The following is a 22,169-nucleotide window of genomic DNA, read 5'->3' on the forward strand; positions in this document are numbered from 1 at the left end:
CTCCTTAGATTCTTCTATCACATGACCTGTGGTGCCACACATCTCTTTTTTAATTAAAAGAACAATAAATTTTCACAACAGTTTTGCAAAATCCTTTAAAACTGAGAGTCACTGAAAGAAACCTGAGTGGACAGTTCCTGTGCTGCCCACAGAGCGTACTGTACCAGAGTTTGCACAGATGGCTCTTGGAGGTTTCTTGGGGCACAGAGCATTTAGGTTGTATCTGAGCTGCCTGCGGCACCACCCCCCACCCTCCAACCCCCCACCTCCCACCCCCGCTCACTTACTGTTTGTTGCCTAAAGCTCAGCTCCCCAGTTTAGCAACAGACCTAAGCTCAGCTATTTCCCTCTTTCAACCAGTGGTTTTACATATCCTGATTCTGGCATCCATCAAGTAACAAAGTCATGCATATTAATTCAGTTGACTGCTAGTACTTTTTTTTAAAAGATTTTTATTTTTATTTATTCATGAGAGACACACAGAGAGAGGTAGAGACACAGGCAGAGGGAGAAGCAGGCTTCCTGCGGATAGCCCAATGGGGGACTGGATCCCAGGACCCTGAGATCATGACCTGAGCAAAGGCAGATGCTCAACCACTGAGCCATCCAGGTGCCCTGACTGCTAGTATTTTCTATTTCTACTTAAATTTCAAAAAGTTTTATTTATATGTATTTTGCATAATTTTGATAAACGCGTATTACCAGTCTCTGGACTGTAATATACTAAGACTAAACTTGTAAGGAAAATGTTCCACTGATTTATTTCATAAGTTTGTCACTTTATATTAACTAAGTAATTGAGTTGAATAATAGCAATTAAACACTTCAAATTAAAACTGTAGTAATTAGATAATTTGCTTGCAGTTATTCAACAAGCCAGGTATAATACCTAGGAATAAAGTATAAAATCTAGAACTAAATTGAACAATACGTATACAAGACTTATTTTTTAATTGCACAATTTCAGTAGGATATTAAAGAGATGTCTCAAATAAATGATGGGATGCAAACCAGATTCATACATAAAAGGACTCAGCATCAAGAATACATAAATTCTCTCCAAAGTAATCTATAGATTCAACGTAATTTCAATAAAAACTAAAATGGAATTTGGGGGAGAGGGGAATCACAAAATAAATATAGAGACCAGTCAGTAAGGCATGCCTGGGTGACCTGCGAAGCCCCCTCCATTCCCAACCTTGCCACCCCATCCCACAGCCTTCTCTGCTAACCCACATAAGCTTTAGATAAAATATAACAAATTATTTTTAAATGCATAGCTGGGCAGAAAGCGAGAAAGGGAAATCTCCCAGAAACAAAAAAGAAACTCAAACCCCACAAGAGTGATTAATAATTGAAGAGGAAGGAGGAATATGAGAACAGATACTCACTGTGTAGCGTGGGGCTTACCTACCATGTGGAGTTGGAATTAAGCCCCTAGCATAAAGTCAGGAGGGCCGAAGACTAGAACAACTCCATCCTCTCAGTAGAAAAGCAAGTACAAAAGCAGGCCACTGGCCCTGGGCTATGGATGGGAAGAGTCAGCAGTGAGAAATCAGAGACAGTAGCCTGCTCACACCACAAAAAGGAGTTCAAATGCATTCTTAAGACACAGGATTTTCCAAGCTGAGGAAGATCCCTGACATCAGATCCCAAGCCTAGGAAGCTTGCAGACCTCAGCAAAGGAAATGTAAAGCTGCCTCAGTGGAACACCTCCACCACCCAGGGCACATGGAACAACCATGGTTAATTCACAAAGATAAGGCACATGAACAAGCAAACCATCATGAGAAGGGGAATTAGCAGATGAATAAAAAAAGGTGAATTTACTCCACCGCAGGTACAGGTTGTTACACTCTAAGAATTGTAATGTTTTTAACATGTTTGACGAGGGGATCCCTGGGTGGCTTAGCGGTTTAGCGCCTGCCTTTGGCCCAGGGCGTGATCCTGGAGTCCTGGGATCCAGTCCCGCGTCGGGCTCCTGGCATGGGGCCTGCTTCTCCCTCCTCCTGTGTCTCTGCCTCTCTCTCTCTCTATCTATCTATCTATGTCTATCATAAATAAATAAGTAAATCTTAAAAAAAATTAAAAAAATAAAATGTTTGACAAGGTGCACCTGGGTAACTCAGTGGGTTAAGGGTCTGCATTCGGCTAAAGTCATGATCCTGGGGTCCTAGAATGGAACCCTGAGTCAGGTTCCCTGCTCAGCGGGGAGTCTGCTTCTCCCTCTCCTCTCCATTTGTGCTCTCTCTCACTATCTCTTTAAAATAGATCTTTAGGGGCAGCCCGGGTGGCTCAGCGGTTTAGCGCCACCTTTAGCCCAGGGCCTGATCCTGGAGACCTGGGATCGAGTCCCACATCAGGCTTCCTGCATGGAGCCTGCTTCTGTCTCTGCCTCTCTCTCTCTCTCTCTCTCTCTCTCTCTCTCTCTCTCTGTCTCTCATGAATAAATAAATAAAATCTTTAAAAAAATAAATAAAATAAAATAGAACTTTAAAAATAAAATAAAATGTTTGACAAAATAAAGGTGGGAATAGAACATTTAAGTCAAGAACAAGATATCATGAAATTAAAAAAAAAAACAAGAAAAACTACATGAACATCTAGAATTTTAAATATGGTCAATGGGGGGCACCTGGGTGACTCAGTCATTTAAGCACCTGTCTTTGGCTCAGGTCATGATAGCAGGGTCCTGGGATCGAGCCCCAAGTGGGGCTCCCTGTTCTGCTTCTCCCTCTGCCCCTGCCCCTTCCCCCTGCTCATTCTCTCTCTCTCTCTCTCTCTCTCTCTCTCTCTCATAAATAAATAAAATATGGTTCATGGAAAAATAAAAGCAGGCCATTTTCATATGTTGCATTGTTTAAAATGTTTCTTATCTTCCCTTGGTAAAAGGTCTGGTTCTCCATCTCAATCATGGGCTTGGCTACTGACTTGTGTCGGTCAATGGTGTTAAGTGACAGCACACCAGCTGTGAGCAGAGGCTTTCGGGAACATTGCAAGCCCACCAGCCCTCTTGCACACCATGAGGACCCCAGACAGGGCTGCTCCCCTACTCCAGCCTGGGTCTCACAATGGAGTTGACGGAACTTGACCCACCACCTGTAGCAAACAGCGGTGTGCCTGACCTGCAGGCACTGATGTGCAATGCAAGCAGAAAGAGATACCTATTGTCAACCACTGAGGTTTGAGTAGTTTGTTTCTCTGTATTATTAAAGCAAAAGCTGATCGACGCAACCAGCCGAAGAGAGAATCAGTGAAGTTCAAGATAAAGCTGAAGAAAGCCCAGGACACAAACAGAGAAGATGAATGCACCATATAGGAGGTTGAGAGGATAAAATAAGAATATCCAGCATAGCCTTGTAACCACTCCAAGAGTACAGACCAGAGAAAATGGGGGGATATGTTAGTTTTCCATAGCCATGAAACACCACACCCCAAACTCAGCAGGCAGACCAGAGTCCTAGCCACGTGGCCTCTCACAATGTGGCAACATGCTTCTTCAAAGCCAGCAGGTGAATCTCTCCCCAGTCTTTTTTTTTTCTTTTAATCCCAGCATAGTTAATGGTGTTCTATTAGTTTCAGATTTATAATAATAGTGATTCAGCATGCCCAGTCTCTCTCCAGCCTTGATATTGAGGATAAGGGAACAAAATCATGGGAGTAACATTTTATCCTCACAGGCTCCATCCACACTCCAGGGAAAGGGATTTATAGGGGGGGTACAAGGATCTCAGGAGACATCTTTAGAATTTTCCTTATCCCAGCGAAACAGCGACTCTAGGAGATGCCATATGCCCCAGGTCATACCACATCTAGCACTTTTGCTCTTACCACTGTGCTAAAGGACCTGTACGTCACATTTGGCAGAGCACTAGCACAACGTGGCATTGCCCTCAGGATCCTAAGGGCGCAGCTGGGTTTCCTCTCGACTCACAGAAGGATGACTCACGTCCCCGTGCCAAGTCACCACTTCCTTCCATCTATTTGGGTCAATCTAATATCCTACGTCTGGACCCAAGATTCCACATCTATGGGATAAACTCCACTTGTTCTCAGTGTAAATACTTTACAGGTGACTCACGTATTTTTCAAGTTGACTTTTCCACTTTTAGGAACACATTAATAGAAATGTTATTTAGATTGCTCCCTTGTCACTGCTTTACCATTAAAGACTTTGGTTGAATAACTTTGCAAATTCCGGGAAGATAATAAGGAAGCTAATAGTTTAAAGCCCTTTTAAAATTCCCAAAAGCTGAAAAGAAATCCATTAGTATTTTTGTTTATTCTAGAGTGTATTGGCTTATGGGCATCATCTTTATGGTTTTACAGGAACACATGCTTTTTTTTTTTTAATTGACCAACAGCAGAATACAAATGATGAACAATTAATCTTAACCATTTATGGCTTCTGTGATTCTTTAGAAACAGAAGGGAGAAAATGTGTTATGGGCTTATTTCACAAAGGCAGTATCTCAGATCGTTTCCCCAGCTGTAGAACAGATTGCAAACCTTATTCTTAAATTACCTGCTATATATTTTAATTGACTGATTAAAATTCTCCCAGCATCCTTTTAAGAAATGAAAATAGTTATCGTGACATTTCTGTTTAATTCCTGGAAGAGCCTGTGTTCCCCTTCCATCCTCTTGTCAGTTAAGGATGATTGAAAAACCGCAGATGGTTTCATTCGTACGACCCTTACAGTGAACAAGCAGGACTCATGGGATATAATCAGAAAATGACTTTATCTGTTTTCTCCATCACCTCTTTTAGTATGTGAGGCTCGTCCTTTCTCTTGTCCTTGGGTGAAATTCAGGACAGTCGTCATGACTTTTTCAGTTTCCTCTTAAATAATGAGGACACTCAAGGCACTCTAAATCCAAAAAATTGATCGTCATTCTGTAATTAATGTGTCCCATCAAATACAGCACTCAAACTTCCAACTTCACATAAAGTTAAACTTCTTCCTGCGACTATAGCCTACTGAACAACTTTACTGAACACTCTCCCCTTGTACTGGGAAAGGTGGACAGGGGAAGAGTCTTCTTTCTTTGGCCAGATTGCTAACACAGGTTATGCCACTTTCTGATACCAAAGCGGGGATGAGGTGGCAGGTGGGGGGAAGAGGCAGCAGGAAAGTTCTCCCTGACTAATAATCTAATGCTGGTGATCTGTGAGCTTGATGGGTATTTAAAGTTTACTTCTTCCTCGTTAGCCAGGGTTTGGGATGGTGGTGAGGGAAATGGGGGTTGAGAGGTAGAAAGCTTCAGCTTTACCCCCATCATTGGGGATCTTTCACCTACAAATCCCCTGCTGCACATGATTGTTTATGGCTCTTTCCTCAGTTTACCCTGCTAGGTCCAGGTGGCTCTCCTGCACATGACCTGAGATGACCCCAGGTTAGCTAACTCTCCATATAGGGCTACTTTGGGTCCTTGGAGACCAACCCCACAGTCTGTGCTCTCTCAAGTGATGGCACAGTGCAGCTCCATCTTGTTTGATCTACCAATAGAGAAGCTAGCTGGTCTCGGCCTTTAGATTTCTCAGGTACCAATCTCTCATCTACTATGCCTCCCCATTAAACACTCTAATGGCCTGCATAAAACCCCTTTCTCTGGACTTGAGTAGAAGAGGCACTACTTCACACCCCCCTCCCAAGGTAGCGACTCAAACCCACTACCAACTCTCTAAAAACTATCTTTATAAAAAATATATATATGTTTTATTTATTTACTCATGAGAGACACAGAGAGAGAAGCAGAGACATAGGAAGAGGGAAAAGCAGGCTCCTCGTAGGAAACCCAATGTGGGACTCAATCCCCAGACCCGGAATCAGGACCTGAACCGAAGGCAGATGCTCAACCGCTGAGCCACCCAGGCATCCCTCTAAAAACTATCTTCTTTTTTTTTAATTCTTTTTTTAAATATTTTATTTATTCATGAGAGACACACACACACACACACAGAGAGAGAGAGAGAGAGAGAGAGAGGCAGAGACACAGGCAGAGGGAGAAGCAGGCTCCATGCAGGGAGCCTGACGTGGGACTCGATCCCAGGTCTCCAGGATCATACCCCGGGCCGAAGGCAATGCTAAACGGCTGGGCCACCGGGGCTGCCCTATAAACTATCTTCTAATCATTATTTTCTTAGCCTCTCCAGACTGCTTTACCAGCTGGAAGTAGCCAATAAGCTAACCACAAACAATACTAAACTGGTTTTCCTGTGCTTGCTCATCCAGTTCCGCATTTGGTCTTACACCTGACTTTGGAATATGGCCTTTGCTGCCCTGGGTCACAACTAAAACTGAAAACTCAAGAAGTTCCGTCTTGACCTCCTGTGACACCGGGACTTGTATTCCTATCATTTGGTTCATTTTCACTTTTTTTCCAGTATAAAATATCTGTAGTCTTTTAGCTCACAAACTCCTATATGTAAGGTTTCAATTCCCAAGAGTTAAATAATTGCAGAAAGCTAGGTGCAGGCACCAACCCATGAAGCATGAGAAGACAACAGCTGGGGTGGGGTGGTTGGGTGAAGTGGGGGTCTAGCTGGAACTTCCAGGAGCAGGAGTCAAAGCTACAGAGTTCCCAACTTGTACAGCCCACTGCATACTGGACTGAGTCCATGGGATTTTATTTTTCCAGCCCCGCTCCTCCTTCATGACAGCACCGTGTTGTATAGCCACTCTGGAAGTCCTCTTAGCTTCCTCCCTCTCTCCCACCTGCCACCTCCAATCAGTCACCAAGTCCTATTAATGCTACTTATGTCATCCCTCCTCTCTAGCCACTCCTCCCATCCCCTCTGCCACTGTGTTCACATAGGTCCTCATTATTTCTTACCTATGTTTTAAGATGGAGAATATGCTTATATGATGATGGAAAAGAGTCAACGGAGAAGAGATACTGACTTTCTCATAAAGCTGTATTTATTTTTTTCACATCAATATTTTCATCCTTTTGGAAATTAGTATTAGACAGTAGGATATATAATGTCCTTACTTGGGGAAAAAAATGGACTTGGCAAACTTTTGCCTTTTTTTCTTCTGAAATTTTGCTATTCCTTCAAATCCCAATCTCCAATCTTGAATATCCACCTTGCTGCTGACTTCTCTCTTCTTTCCTATCTTATCCCTTTCCTTTAAAAAAGGAACATTCTTCCCATTGGCTGTTTAAATTTCCTATTTTCTTTCCTACACTTGTTAATCATCCCACTCTAGTCTTCTTTCTACTCTCTCTACTCCAAGGGTCTGTGGCTGAGGTCATTCTAACCAACTGCCAAACCCAACACTCATGACCACACAATGCTAATGATTGCTCTTTTCAACCAAAATTTCTAAATCCCCTCCGATTCTCTAATTTCACACTCGTCTGATCTTTGTTCTTCACTCTGGCCACCCCTTTATTGACTCTTCCTCTGTGCCCTCAGGAATTCCTTGTCGAAGGCCTCTCTTCCTACTCCACACTCTCCTAGGGCCATCTCATCCATGCTTCTACCACAAACTATGTCCTTACAATTTCTATACAATTATCCCCTGTAATCTCCTAATCATTTTAGGAGGTAAACACTACTTCTTCCAGGTGAAGAAATGAGGTTAAGAAGACTTAGAGTAATTTGCAAAGCTTCCATTACTAGTGTTAAGGAACGTATTCAACCCACCATCTTCAGAACCCAAAAGCCATGGCCCCTGAACGCAAAAACAATTGTTTTAAGAGTTACCAACTTGTACAGCCCACTGCACACTGGACTGAGAAAACAAAGTAATGTATAAGAGTATCCGAAAACTGAGACAAAGGTTTCTATCTTTTTTTTTAAGTCATCTCTATACCCAGCATGAGGCTTGAACTCACAACCCCAAGATCAAGAGTCACATGCTGTACTGACTGAGCCAGCCAGGCATTCCCAGTGGTTTCTATTTTAATGAAGTTCAGGCATTGTATAATAAAAAACATTTTGGTGAAGAGCCAAAGTTCTTTTCTTGAATACCATCAGTCTCTGACTCCTTCTCCAGGAGTACCTTCTCTCTGAGGTGGGAAAGTAAATCACAGCACATTACGACTTTCTCCTTCTTTCACTGACCATGGAATCAGTCAGGGCCCCACACCATATGTACAGGACCCATCTTAACTCCCGATTCTCAAACAATAGACGTTATTTCTCCAAGGTAGAGCAAGCAGATAGAAAATACTAGGTATGTGAAAAGACTGTATTTCAAAAGGAGACCCTTCTAAAGAATTACCATAATTGGTATGTACTGAAATAAAGTTGCCGTACAGCTGAAACTTTGATGGATCTTCTATGTGGTGGGCACCCAGTAAGAAGCAAATGGGCATCATAGCTATGAAGCCAAAGTAGGCAGGATGCCTGGGTGGCACAGCAGTTGAGCGTCTGCTTTTGGCTCCGGTGGTGATTCTGTAGTCCTTGGTTCGCGTCCCACATCGAGCTCCCTGCATGGATCCTGCTTCTCCCTTTGCCTGTGTCTCTGCCTCTCTCTCTCTCTATGTCTCTCATGAATAAATAAATAAAATTTTAAATAAATAAATAAATAAATAAATAAATAAATAAATAAATAAAAGAAGCCAAAGTAAGTAATCACAAAGAAGGAAGGATCTGAGATTAGGAAAGATAACCAAAAATATCGCCAAGTCAAAAGTCACAATGGAGACAGTAACATATCGGAAATAACTGAAATTCTCAACAGTGTAGATTATAGGCTTGAGAAATTCTGCCAATAGTCAGAAAAAAGACAAAAAGTTTACATTTATTAAAGGAACAAGAGATATGGGAAGTGAATGCATAAATGTATGCATAATTCCAAAAAGAAAAATATCAATAAAGAAATCATCAAAATAATTGATTACTGAGATGAAAAATAGATTTTAAGTCTTCAAATCAATATTACTCAAAGAGTACCAGGAAAAAATAAAAGACTATCATCATGATATAGTCTGGTAAAAAAAAATTAGTATTAGAGAAATGAAAATGCTTTAATCACCTTTCTTTAAGCAAGTAAAACAGATTACCTACAAAAGAAGAGCAATCAGAAAGACCTCAGACTTCTCTCATTTTTAGAATTCAGTCAAGCCATATCTAGAGAACTTAAGAACTGTGACCCAAGCACTTTATATAAAGCAAGAACAACAGAAAGTAATCTCAGCTGTGCAAGGCTTTCTGAAAGCAACTTCTTAAAAACATCCTTAGCTACACACGACCTAAAAAATTTACTTGAATATATACTTAAATTTGTTATGGTATAAATTTAAGGATGGAGGAATGATAATATTATTAACTAGTTATAAGCAGTAAAACGACTTACACAGAGTTAAGTCTAAATAAACTTGGTCAATTTGGGTATAAACCTTAAAGAAAATGTTAAAAGTAATTCTTTAAACAAAAAAATAAATTATTTCAGCATTGATGAATGATAATAGATTTGATTTTAATAACCCTAGATTACATCACTAGATTTTATCAACAAGAAACTAGGACATGTTAGAGACGGAGAAAGAGAAATAGTGAATATGTCCAATTTCTCATCTTACAGAAAGAAAGCTGTTAAATATCTTTTCTTCCTGGCACTGATTAGGGAAAACAAGCTCATGTCATATTAAAAAAAACAAGCAAAAACCTTAAAGGCAGCGACAGTTGGAATTTTTGAAAGATATAATCCCATGCCTTTTAAGCTATCAGAAGAAGAATGAGCAAATAAAATATAGTCCAGATAGCTAAAGAAAAAATGTTGAATAGCATGGGTAATTATTATATTGTTAATTTTTTTAAAAAAACAAACAACGCATAGGAAAAAAACTTTATTCTGTAACAGCATTTATATATGCATATACGCTCATGTGCATAGTTAAAACCAGAAAAGTCATGCCAAAATGTTAGATGTGGTACCCCCAGGTAGTGGGATCAGAGGTGATTCTGAAGGTCATCTCTATGCTTCTCTTTGTTTTCCAAAGCCAAAATGTAAAAGTAGTCCATTGTCTGATGTGCTCCTTGGCCTTTTTCATAAGCCTACTTGTAAACTTAAATATATTTATATACATATTTATATACAATATTTCAAATACTCTTACCTCTTTCTGCTCACATGCTTTCCCAGAAAATAGTGATAAAGTACCAAAGTATCCTAATGGAGAGGAGGATTTCAAAAAGAAGAGTCTGTCCTAATTAAGGATGATGGGAAAGAAGTATTAAGTTACAAGAACTTATTTGAAAACGTCAAGCAAAACTTCACAAGGCCCTTCTATACTCTAAGAGGAGGCAGGGTGAAGAGGGGGTTACGCACTCTGCCTGAGTTGCTCATTTCAACTTTTCCAAACTGCAGATCCAGAAGCAGGGCAGCACCAAGAGTAGAGCCAAGGAGGGAATGCTCCATGTACTGGGTCGGGCAGTGGGCCTTTCAAAGGCTTTACGTAAGTTTTCTATGAACCCACTACTTCAGAAAACAGCCTCAGCTTTGGGGGATGCGGAGGAGACTTCAGTGGAAGACTGGTAGTCAACAGGAAAGAAGCATTCTTACAGGCTCAAAGATACTCCTCAGATAAAAGGTTCAGGATTGGGATGCCTGGGTGGCTCAGTGGTTGAACGTCTGTCTGCCTTTGGCTCAGGGGATGATCCTGAGGCTCCTGGGATCCAGTCCAGCATTGGACTCCCCATTGGGAGCCTGCCTCTCCCTCTTTCTATGTCTCTGCCTCTCTCTGTGTCTCTCATGAATAAATAAATAAAATCTTAAAAAAAAAAAAAAAAGAAGAAGCTTTAAGATTAAACATAAGGGGGTGCCTGACTGGCTCAGCCGGTAGAGCATATGACCCAATCTCAGGATCCTGAGTTCAAGCCTCACATGGGGCATAGAGTCCATCGAAAAAGAAAAAAAAAAAAACTTTAAGAAGGTAACAACCATTTTTGTAAGACTAAATGTCAATCCAGTAGAATAAATAACAAAAGGCAAAAGAATCCAATTAAAATATGTAGATTCATGAAACTAAAGGTAAAACTTTTACTGCTAAACAGCTGTATTTGTGTCAGATTCAGAAAGAAATATTCTTTGTAGGGCAATGATTCTCAATCCTATCAGACTAATGCTCATTTTTACACTATTTTGTAAGTTTCCCTTTACTATCCTGGTCTGAAAGTCACAGAAATGAGCCTAATGACACACACGCTTTCACAGTCAAACAAATATACTGCCCTGACAATAAAATTAAAAAAGGAAAATATATGTAATAAAGGAATACATATTTAATATATAAATGCTCTGGTACGCTGACACAAAAAGACAAAATGCCTAAGAAGCCTTGAAGGAAGGGGTACCTGGGTGGCTCAATGGTTGAGCATCTGCATTCCGCTCAGGTCATGATCCTAGGATCCAGGGATCAAGTCCTGCATCAAGCTCTCCCCCAGGAAGCCTGCTTCTCCTTCTGCCTATGTCTCTGCCTCTCTCTGTGTGTCTCTAATGAATAAATAAATAAAATCTTTAATTTAAAAAAAAAAAAGGAAGCCTTGAAGGAAGCGGTGCCATGCAACAAAGACATCAAAGAGTTACTTACAGAGAGCAATGGAGATGTGGCACACTGGTCACATTACAGATGTCTTGTAAATCACCAAAATTTCATGAAATTATAAATAAAAAATATATATGTTTTTAAAGATTGAGATGAGACATACCACTGACAAGAATACTTCCATAGATTCTATATAGTTTCTGTAGATTGGTGCCTACATTTCAAGACAAATTTTTTTTTAAGATTTATTTATTTATTTATTCATGATAAACGTAGAGAGAGAGAAAGGCAGAGACACAGGCAGAGGGAGAAGCAGGCTCCATGCCGGGAGCCTGACGCAGGAGTCCAGTCGATCCTGGGACTCCAGGATTATGCCCTGGGGCAAAGGCAGGTGCTAAACCGCTGAGCCACCCAGGGATCCCAAGACAAATTCTTTTATAAGTGACAAAAGAAGAATGTCTCAGTGCTAGGATGTTGGGCAGATCTTCAGGACAGAAGATCTTGAAAGACAGACATCAAGAAGCAGGACTTTTTAGAATGAAGCCTTAATTAAGTAGGGTTTTGAAGGCTAGAAAGTCCAATGACTGCTTCCATTATTTCAGATTGCAATCCCTAGGGAGGGTTCTGAAGGCTAACCATTCCTGAATGATATACTGATTTAGTTAAGCCCCCACTACATGCCCTAGCACCCTACTCTTCTTCTTAGGGCATGCCTTTTCTTCATCGGTCAGCTGAAGCAATCCCCAGGCAATGTAGCAAAAAACACAGGATACTAGTGTAAAGTCCCTCACCACCTTTGTAAACGACCTACCTGCGTTGCCTTTAAGGTCACACTTTGAGATTCAATGTAAATCTAGCTGAGATTTTCAAGTTACTTTGCTGCCATTGCTCCATTACTGAACTCATGTATAAATTCATTTCGAATGAGCAAATTCCTCATGACTACACAAACTGGAAAGAATATAAAACTTAATGTCTACTTTCGAAGTTTGGATTACAGCTATGAGTGCTTCAATATTCATCTGTAGAAAGAAATTATTAGAATCTAGATGACTTCTAAAGTGCCTTCCAATTTTAATACTCCACGACACTATTATTTCTACATAGTTGAATCAAGGGAAATTAATATAACTTGATTAAATACGGCAATTTGTGATCTAGGCTACACTGAAGCTACTCTTCTTTGTGGCTAAAGGTATTTCTTTGAATACTGTGCTAAAAATGTAACTGCATTCTGCAACCAATGCAAACATGTTCTATTTGATGGGAGGGAAAAAAATTCAATGCAGAGTGCCAGCAATTCCTCTGCGAGCTAGCTAGCGTGGCAGGGAGAGTGTGGGGTCAGTGAAGCATCAAGTTACAGACCAAATTAAAGGTCTGAAAAAGAGTGGCAGGGTCTAATCATCCGCTGTCTGAGGCTGCCAGAATTGGATCTGCCACCCTTACTCACTCACAAAAGACTGTTCCATGTATGCTAAGCACACAGCTAAGGGCTCTTTGCATCTTTTATTAACAAGGCCTTCAGTTCCAAATAGATCTTTATGGAATTATTTCCTTGAAGTTTTTAGTTCTGTCATATTAAGATTTCCATGAAAGAGTAATCAAAACCTAATGCTTACAGCATTCTGCCGCAGAGAAAAATATTGTGGGTTTTTGTTCCTATTAAAAACATGTGTTACATATACATCCATAATTATGTAAGCCCCAGACCCAGGGTACACACATCTATACCAAATCTTTAGGAAAATAATAACAGTTTTGCTTAAGCCAACAAAATTCATAACATAATATTGTACTCTGTCCATAACAACCCTCATTAAGCCAGTGCTTTGAAAAGGTCAGCAAGCAATGAATATTTCTGCATATTTTGTGGTACAGACTGCAAATTCTAGATCTATAGGGATGAATTAAGGTCAGTTTTAAAATTCAAACACAGTATTTTCTTGACTTGGTTGGCTGAATCGTGTGCATCTGCACTATTTTTCCTAGGGGAAAGTTAATTTTAGAAAGGAGAAAAAGTTTGCCAGGAAAACAATCATACTGGCTCAATACCTAGACAGTGACTCTTTTCTTAAAAGTTCAAAATGCTTTACAGTCTCCTACTTGTCCTTAATATCCTTGAAAGCAGTTACCAAATACCATCCCTATTTCATAATGAGCATCTCATTTCATAAAAAGTGGTATGATTTAATATGATACCTACTGAACAGTATTTTTTTTTTAAAGATTTAGTCCTTCACCTTAATTTTCCAAATACAAAATAAAAACATTTATTTTCCCCGGTCTTTACTCTGAGATTTTGGTAGGTACTTAGCATGGTTCAGATAGAGGTCCCTATGAATAGCAGCAGATGCACATCTATGACAAAGTGGAGAATGGAGAAGCATTTAGTATTTGCATAAATTTAAATACCATATAATTTACAGACACCCTTCACCAATTCAGGGTAGAAATAATTAGGAATGTGAACAGAACCTAAATTAATTTCTATGATAATCCTTCCTTCTGGTTCCTAGAGATGTAGTGCATTTGGATCTTCAGCTGTAAAGCAACCAACATGCAATGATGCCAGCGGCCATTGACAGAAAGTCAATTCAAGCACAGCCAGGGAAGGTTTTCTGGTTTTCATAGGAATAGGCCTCATTCCCTTCTAATCGCCAGAGTCCTTTTGGAATTCCTTTAAGGAATTCTTACATTAAAAAACAAAAATGATGTTTAAAAGCTAACTCTTAAACAGGGGCTCTTAGAAGTATGGCATTTCTCTCCACCCTAAATGTGAGTTGCAAACGCACGTTAACCCTCCCTTCCCCCAAATTGCCAACTCAGAACCAACCACCCCAGCAAATACATCAACTTGGAGGAAACCAGCCTTGGCTCTGTTTTTATTCTGCAGGTGATGCTCACCAACAGTTGGGAGCCTCTTCTCCCTCCTCTGCGGACCTTCAAGATACTTAGGGGAGATTTTGCGATGAAGAGCACCGCGCAATCCCCCGGAGCGCTTTACACGGAAGTCTGCGGCTGCACCCCACCACCCACCCTTGCTTTTCTGAATCGGGCATCTCAGCGCTTGAACAGGACCTATGCTCTGGGCTGTGATAAAGTTCTACGAGCACCGCAGTCACCCAGAAAACCTTGTAAACTCCTCACGGTATTTAATTTTCAGGAAGAATGCCCCCCAAAGAGCCTCAACCCATTGCTGGGTGCACATAGGAAAGAGAAGACGCTACACCTGCCTTGACCAAGGGTTATCACCAAAGCCCTCAAAGTTAGGCTAGACGCCGAGGCTGGGAGGGGTGGGGGTGCGTGTTTTGGAAGGAGAGGGATCGTGATGTTCCAACCCGGGGAGGACTGCAGGGTCTAGGGGAGAAAGGGGCGTGCGTGCTTGCGCCACGCACCTGGAGAGGGTGCAGGACCTCCTGCCTGCCCTCCCACCGCGGGCCGGGCGCAGGGTTTGGGGGGCTGCCCGCGGGCTGGGGGACGGGGGCGGGGAGCCGGGGGTCCGGCAGGCCGCGGGGTAGCAGCGCGGCTGGCGGAGGCTCGGAGTCCCCGCAGCCCGTCCCCGCGCCCGGGGCTGGCCCGGCGCGCAGGAGCCCCCGGGGGAGGCCGACCCCGCACCCGGTGCCGCCGCCGCGCAGCGCTCGGCGAGGGCCCCCCCCGCACCCCTGCTTACCTTGCGTGCGAGGTCCGCGTCCGGAGCGGGGACCCGGGGAGCCGCCGCTGTCAGCACCCGCCCCCCGCCCCGGGCAGCGCCGCGCGTAGCAGAGGCGCGCGGGTGTCCGGGCTCCAGCCGCCCCGCGCCCCGGCCCCCGCCCCCCGCCCCCCGCGCCGGCCCCCTGCGGCCGCCCTCCGCCCTCCGCCCTCCGCCCTCCGCCCTCCGCCCTCGGCCGCGCTCCCCTTCTCCCCCTGCTGTTGATGCCGGAGAGCGGTGGCCCCTCTCCCGAGCCCCCCCCCCCCCCCCCCCAGCGCGAGCACGCACACACCTCCCCCAGAAATGCGCTCTCCTTCCGCAGGGGCAGCACTGTGGTCCCTGACGTTCTGGGGCTGGGCGATTTCAGAAAAAGACAAAACACACACACACACAAACACCTTTTAAGATCTTTGATCTACCCAGTGAGGTTCAAGGAAGGCACCGCTTGCATTCGCCCCCTGCCTCCATCTCCACCGGCCTTACCCACAGTATCATTTAACGCTTGATATTCTCGGAGATTGTGCTCGGTCTCCGGCCAGTCATTTTCAGTTTTCCAAAATAACTCCTTCCATTTTTACTGTTTCAAAAATGTCGACGTTCCCAATAATCAAACGTGGTTGCCAGGACTTGAGATTGGTCTCCAGAAGGATGTGTTCAGCTGTACAAGACAGGGCAGGTCTCTTTTGCCGGCACCGGTGATACCTGCCACCTGTTAGGGCCCCGAGTCCAGGCGAGAGCGGTTAATTACACCTGGCTTTGGTTACTGAGCATGTCTGGAGCCTCCGTTTCTCAGGAGAGCGACCCTTCTGAAAGCCAAAGTTCTGGGAAGGAGCAGGTGGATGTGTTCAAAGAGAGTTCTAAGGCCAACGAACTAGCAATAGGCAGAGCATATTGAAGAACATAAAAAGATAACCATAGGAAGGCATCTGTGAAAACATCAGTGTATCATCGCTAACATGCAGGAGCTGGGAGGCAGTGACATCATCATCCCTCCTGGGAATGGGGAAGGTGACTTGTTAAATGGCACTCCCTGTGTTCATTTATTCATACACATGATGTGTATTTATGGAGCAGGTTAGAGGTGGTGTAGGAGTATTCATAGTCAGTCATGTCAATCACACCTTAAGTGATGCTAGGAATTACCTCAAGAAACAACTAGTTTATAACACAGCTCTGGAAAATGCAAATAGCTATTAAAGAGACTCTGGCCCTTTTCTTATTTATCCTGCCAAAATTTATTGAAAGCTTGCTAGTTTGAGGTGCTGCTGGCTGGTAGGGGTAGAAGAGTTAACTTGAAAGGCAACATCCCTCACCTCGCGGAAATGAATAGAGGGGCACACAAGTGATCAGGCTGTTAAAGGTAGATGCTCTGATGGAGGGAGGGGCTAAAAAAGGCATTATAGGTGGAGCCCAGGGGAAGTGGCTTTTTTTGCGGGGGGGGGGGGGGGGGGGGAGGTGGCTTTTAAGCTGAGACCTGAAGAGTGAATATAACTTGGTAAAGGTTGGGAAAGTAGGAACAGAGTGTTCCAGTAGGGGGATAGCGTAGAAAGAAAGCCAAAGGTAAGAAATTCAATGAATTTCAAGAAGCTCGCTATGGTTGTGGGATTGTTTTTTGGAGGAGGGAGTACCAGTGGTTGGGAGGAAGAATGGAGAGACCTGCTAGAGAGGGAAGCAGAGACCAGATCAGATAGAGTCGCTAGGCCATGTGTTGTTTTGGTTTTTGTTTTTAAATTTTTATTTATTTATTCATAAGAGACACAGAGAGGCTGAGACATAGGCAGAGGGAGAAGCAGGCTCCCTATGGGGAGCCCAAAGCAGGACTCAATCCCAGGACCCCAGGATCACATCCTCAGCCAAAGGCAGAACTCAACCACTAAGCCACTCAGCTGCCCTGAGGCCATGTTCTAAAGTTGCTTTTGATTCCACAGACCACAGGGAGGCACTGAAATGTTAAAAGCAAGGTAAACCATGAGATGAGATTTTTGCTTGAGAAAGACTATGGGCTACAGAACAAATGAGGGTGGGAGGTAGGGATGGGAAGGACTCAGAGATCTCTGGCAGAGCCACATGTTCAGTGAGTATCAGCATACAGACCCTCATGCCTTTGAGGCATCTGAGCTCAGTCAGCCCTAAGACAAGTCCCTAGAGAGACAAACTTTTCCTGAAGGGATGGGTGGAGGAAGAGCAGAATCAGTGGTGGTAAACAATGAGAAACAAGAGGTAAATGGAAATTAGAGGAGAGAAAATGTTGTTTATGAAACATTTTATTATATAGTTACTCCTACAGTAGAGGATAGAAAGCATGTTGATTTGTAACTGACTAGTAGAATAAAGGAGAATTTGACAAACAGGAATCACTTTGATATATATTCCAAATGTTCTACTATATGACAGCAGACAAGCATGCTCCCACCCCAGCTCGCTTCTCCTTTTCAGAGTTATTTGATTCCTATTATCTTTCAGTCTTACCAACTGATCATTTTGTGACCTTCCTCAGTTTCAACTCATCTGTCTGAAACCAAAGTTCATGCTACTCTTACTAGGCCACACTCTCTGGGTTTGTGAAGGTCTAGACATCTAATGACTGGGACCTGAGTTACCTCACTGCAACCATGGTGGGCTGTAATCAGATGGAAAGGAAAGTGGAAGTGCCAGGACTGGGTCCCCCCACCAGACTCTGAGAGCCAATGGCCGTAGGTGAAAGCAGGAGGGGAAAATAGGCTGACCTAGGACAGTAAAGCCAGAGCAAGACAGACAAACATTTTGTCCTTAATTTTATTTTTTAAAGATTTTATTTATTTGACAGAGAGAGAGAGAGAGAGAGAGAGCACACACAAGTGGAGGAGGGGCAGAGGGAGAGGAAGAAGCAGACCCCCCACTGAGCAGGGAGCCCAACAATATGGGGGCTCCATCCCAGGACCCTGGGATCATGACCTGAGCCAAAGGCAGATGCTTAACTAACTGAGCTATCCAGGTGCCCCTTAATTTTATTTTTTTAATCTTTCCCTCCCACGTTGGGCCCAAACTCCAACTCCGAGATCAAGAGCAAAAAGCTCTTCCCATGGAGCCACAGGTGCCCCAGGACAGCCAAACATTTTACCCCTAGATCACTCTCTTCATTATTCTTTTTTTTTTTCATTATTCTTTATTGTCATTTTAAGAGGATTTACTGCCTTCTCCCTCTTCAGTTCTATTCTCTTGAATTTTCTTTCAATTTTTTTCATTTGTTTCTCCTCTTTCCTTCCTTCCTCGATTCACTCCACAAATATATTTGTATCTAGAATATGTCTTGTATCTCAACAGTAAGTGCTGGATCTACAAAGATGACCAAGAGAGGTCCTTACCCTTGAATTTGTAGTCAGTGGATGTATAAATTAGGATATTATGGTTGCCAGTAACAGAAATGCAGTGGAGGTAACAAAGAGGGGAAAGGGAATTGCTTAAAAAGTAGCAGGGCTCTCCTCGGAACAAGTCTTGGATACAACGGGCTTTCTCAACAATTGGGAACAGGGAATTTAATATAACCATGAGGCTTTGTTCCTCCCTTATCCTAATTCACGTTCACCTTTAATCTCTCAATTTCAAATTGAGATTGAGAGGATTCACCAGCCTTCCCTGGGTCAGATATCCAGACAGATGGAACAAGGTGTCAGGATCATGATGTAAACACATGCCTGCAAGAGTTCTTCATGTAACCATATAGATGGTGGCCAGTACAGAATTGGGGACGAAAAGGACAGGGCGTTTCAATAGTCTGGAGTAAGGCGGCTTTTCAGAAAGAGCTCTTGCCAGATGACTTAATGAATATTTACTATAAGGGTAGACACATAAATAATTACAGTATGATTTTGTAAGTGCTGTAATAAAGATATGAACAAAGTACTAAAAGAACATGGTGCAGGGGGAAGAGGAGTTTCAATTTCAGAGACAGGAGGAATGTTTCACAGAGAAGTCAACATTTTGAGTCTTGAAAGCTCAATTTATGTTTGCCAGACAAACACACTAGCAAGTCTATAGAATTTGCAAGATTATTCCTTTTTGGTGACTAGTTTTTCAAAAGATGAAGTCTTCAGGCAGAGACCAGGAGTTTATTACAGCAGTTAGAGAGAAAGCTGCCATGGCCTGAAAGATAAGGAGAGGTGTATAAGACATCCAGGGATTTAGAATCCAGAAGACTGGGCAGCCCCGGTTGCTCAGCAGTTTAGCGCCACCTTAGGCCCAGGGCAGGATCCTGGAGACCCAGAATCACGTCCCTCGTTGAGCTCTATGCATGGGGGCCTGTTTCTCCCTCTGCCTGTGTCTCTGCCTCTCTCTCTATGTCTCTCATGAATAAATAAATAAAATCTTAAAAAAAAAAAAAAAGAATCCAGCAAGACTTGATGTAGGGAGTTGGGAAAAAGGAGAAGCTAAAGATGATTTCAAATATTCAAGTCAGAGCCACAAGGTAGAAAATAAGGCAATGAAATGAATCATTAGAAAAGGGAGAGACTTGCTAAAGAGAAGGGCTTCATTGTTGATGTTGATTTCAGATATTGACAGGATATTGAATGAAGAAGTCCAATAGTTAATGAGTAAGATACTCAAAGTAAGTTGCTAAATACATTGATTTGGACTTTACCCAGCTAGAGGTGATTAGATGTTTGAGAGTACCCAGAGAAATCATGTGTAAGCAAAGAACCAAGAGCCTATGGGGATCCCTGAAGAACATTAACATTTCAGATGCAAGATAGTCAACAGAGGAAAAGAACCAAGAGAAAGTCATGTCATGTGAGGACAGTATCATACAAGAGAAAGGGTCATTGAAAGCTGGGGATGATGGGGCCCCTGGCTGGTTCAGTTGGTAGAGCATGTGACTCTTGATCTTGGGGTCATGAGTTTGAGCCCTACATTGGGTGTAGAGATTACTTAAAAATAAACAAAATAGACTTATTTTTAAAATTTTTTATTTATTCATGAAAGACACACACACACAGAGGCAGAAACATAGGCAGAGAAGCAGGCTCCATGCAGGGAACCCGACGTGGGACCCAATCCCAGGACTTCAGGATCATGACCTGTGCTGAAGGCTGGCGCTCAACCGCTGAGCCACCCAGGCATCCCAAACCTTTTTTTTAAAAAAGAAGGGGGATGGTAAATAGTGTCATGCTGAAGAGAAACAAAACAATATTATAGGACTATTCAAAAGAAGTCTTTCAATTGCCTATTTGGGGATGATTGTTGGTCTTTATGAGACTAGGAAAAGAAAATACATTGCATTTGATCAGGGCTTCTTAATCTCAGCAATACTGAGGTTTTGAACCAGATAATTATTCCTTGTGAGGGCTGTTTTGTGTATTATAGGATATTTAGCAGCATCCTGGCCTATACCCACTAGATGCCAGTAGCACTTCCCCAAGTTATGACAACTGGAAATGTCTCCAGACAATGTTAAATCTCCTGGGGATTTAATTTTGTCCCCTGGGGGAAAAATTCTCACCCCCATCCCACTTTAGAACTACTGCATTAAATTGAAATGTGGATGGGACAATTTTCTTTTCCTAACTTGCATATGTGTTTATTTGAAATTTAATTTTATAAACCCCAAATACCAATGGGATGAATACTTACCTAAGTCCTCTCTAATTCATTTAGAGAATAAGTTGTAAAAAACAAAGCTTTTACTATAAAAGTCTAGATTCAAAACATAATTTATAGGGCGATTTTAGAGTTAGATATATTTTTTTCTACACTGTCAGAAAGGGTATCAGTCATTGTCCAGGGGTAGGGATTGGAGAGATGACAGGGTAGGAAAACGAAGGGGCACCAAAAACCCTTGGAGGTGGTAGGTATGGTCTCAATCTTGATTGTGGCCATGGTTCCATGCTGTCAAACTCATCAGATAGGATACTTTCTTTTTTTAATCACTATTTTTTTTAAGTAAACTCTACCCCCAACATGGGGCTTCAATTCACAACCTAGAAATCAAGAGTTACATGCTCTACCAACTGAGCCAGCAAGGTGTCCCTAGGATACTTTCATTATGTACACTTTACTTCATGCCAATTATACCCCAATACACTTTAAGGAGAGTGAGAAAGAAGAAAGGAAAGGAAAGGAAAGGAAAGGAAAGGAAAGGAAAGGAAAGGAAAGGAAAGGAAAGGAAAGAGGAAGGAGGGAAGGGAGAAAGATAGGTTGCCTGTATGAACAGCAAGGAAGAGTAGATGATGAAGAGCTGGCCAAGTGAACTAATAAGGCTCAGACTGTCATGCAATTTGTTACAGGTTTGAATTCTGTCCTGTGCATAATGAGAGCCAACTGAGAATGATAAACATGGGTGTGATCTACTAATATTACCTAAGATAACACTTCATTTTGATAATCTCATGACAATGTGGATTTCTAGCCAACATGTAGTAGAAAACACTTTACTGCCTCTGATGTTATGATCTGGCCAACAGAGATGGTGCTAAATATAATCTAAGCACTGAATTTTTCTCCATAAGCACAAGAGCCCCCTTCACCAGAGATGATCTCCTTATCTTACGGTGGAACAAGGTAAATTAATACCAAAATTCCATGCTTCTCTTTCTTTGGTCTCATTCACTGGAACAGCTGATAAGGATATATTCATGAACTGTGTTACAAAGAATATTTGCTAAATATAGAGCAAAATTAGGTACCAGAGCCAAAATCTGGTAACCACGTATCCTTTGTTCTCCAACTTTTATAATCTCACCACCATTTCCCTCAACTTCTCCTACTGTTTACTTTGAATAGTCTTCCCTGGCCATTGTCAGAGCTGGAATATCCAGTTTATCAATCAACTGGATATTGTTACAGTCACATATTTTCAAACCTAATCTCAGATTACTAAACTGTGTACTTTGGCTAACTCTTTCTACCAAAATAGAGTATGATATCTTGTTTTTAGAACGACCAAATGTGTCACTATATTTATATTTATGACCAGGTTTAAATAAGAATCTGGTCATCAGTTTAC

The 22,169-nt window shown here is 42.2% G+C and overlaps 1 protein-coding gene across 3 annotated transcripts in view; it reads right to left on the minus strand.

Annotated features, from left to right (window-relative positions):
- RNF144B (ring finger protein 144B) overlaps positions 1-16,157 on the minus strand; it is a 179,579-nt gene extending 163,422 nt beyond the window's left edge. The window contains exon 1 of one of the 3 annotated variants that reach the window (XM_072729050.1): positions 15,674-16,157. In XM_072729050.1, coding sequence (XP_072585151.1) covers positions 15,674-15,685 — 12 coding nt within the window. In that variant the 5' untranslated portion in view covers positions 15,686-16,157. Of the gene's footprint in view, positions 1-15,172; positions 15,306-15,482; positions 15,566-15,673 lie in introns of those variants that run through there. The other 2 variants (XM_025999316.2, XM_072729052.1) reach the window with 2 other exon arrangements.
- Positions 16,158-22,169: the final 6,012 nt, after the last annotated feature.

The sequence above is a fragment of the Vulpes vulpes genome, chromosome 12 (assembly GCF_048418805.1).
Source record: "Vulpes vulpes isolate BD-2025 chromosome 12, VulVul3, whole genome shotgun sequence".
Taxonomy (NCBI): Eukaryota; Metazoa; Chordata; class Mammalia; order Carnivora; family Canidae; genus Vulpes; species Vulpes vulpes.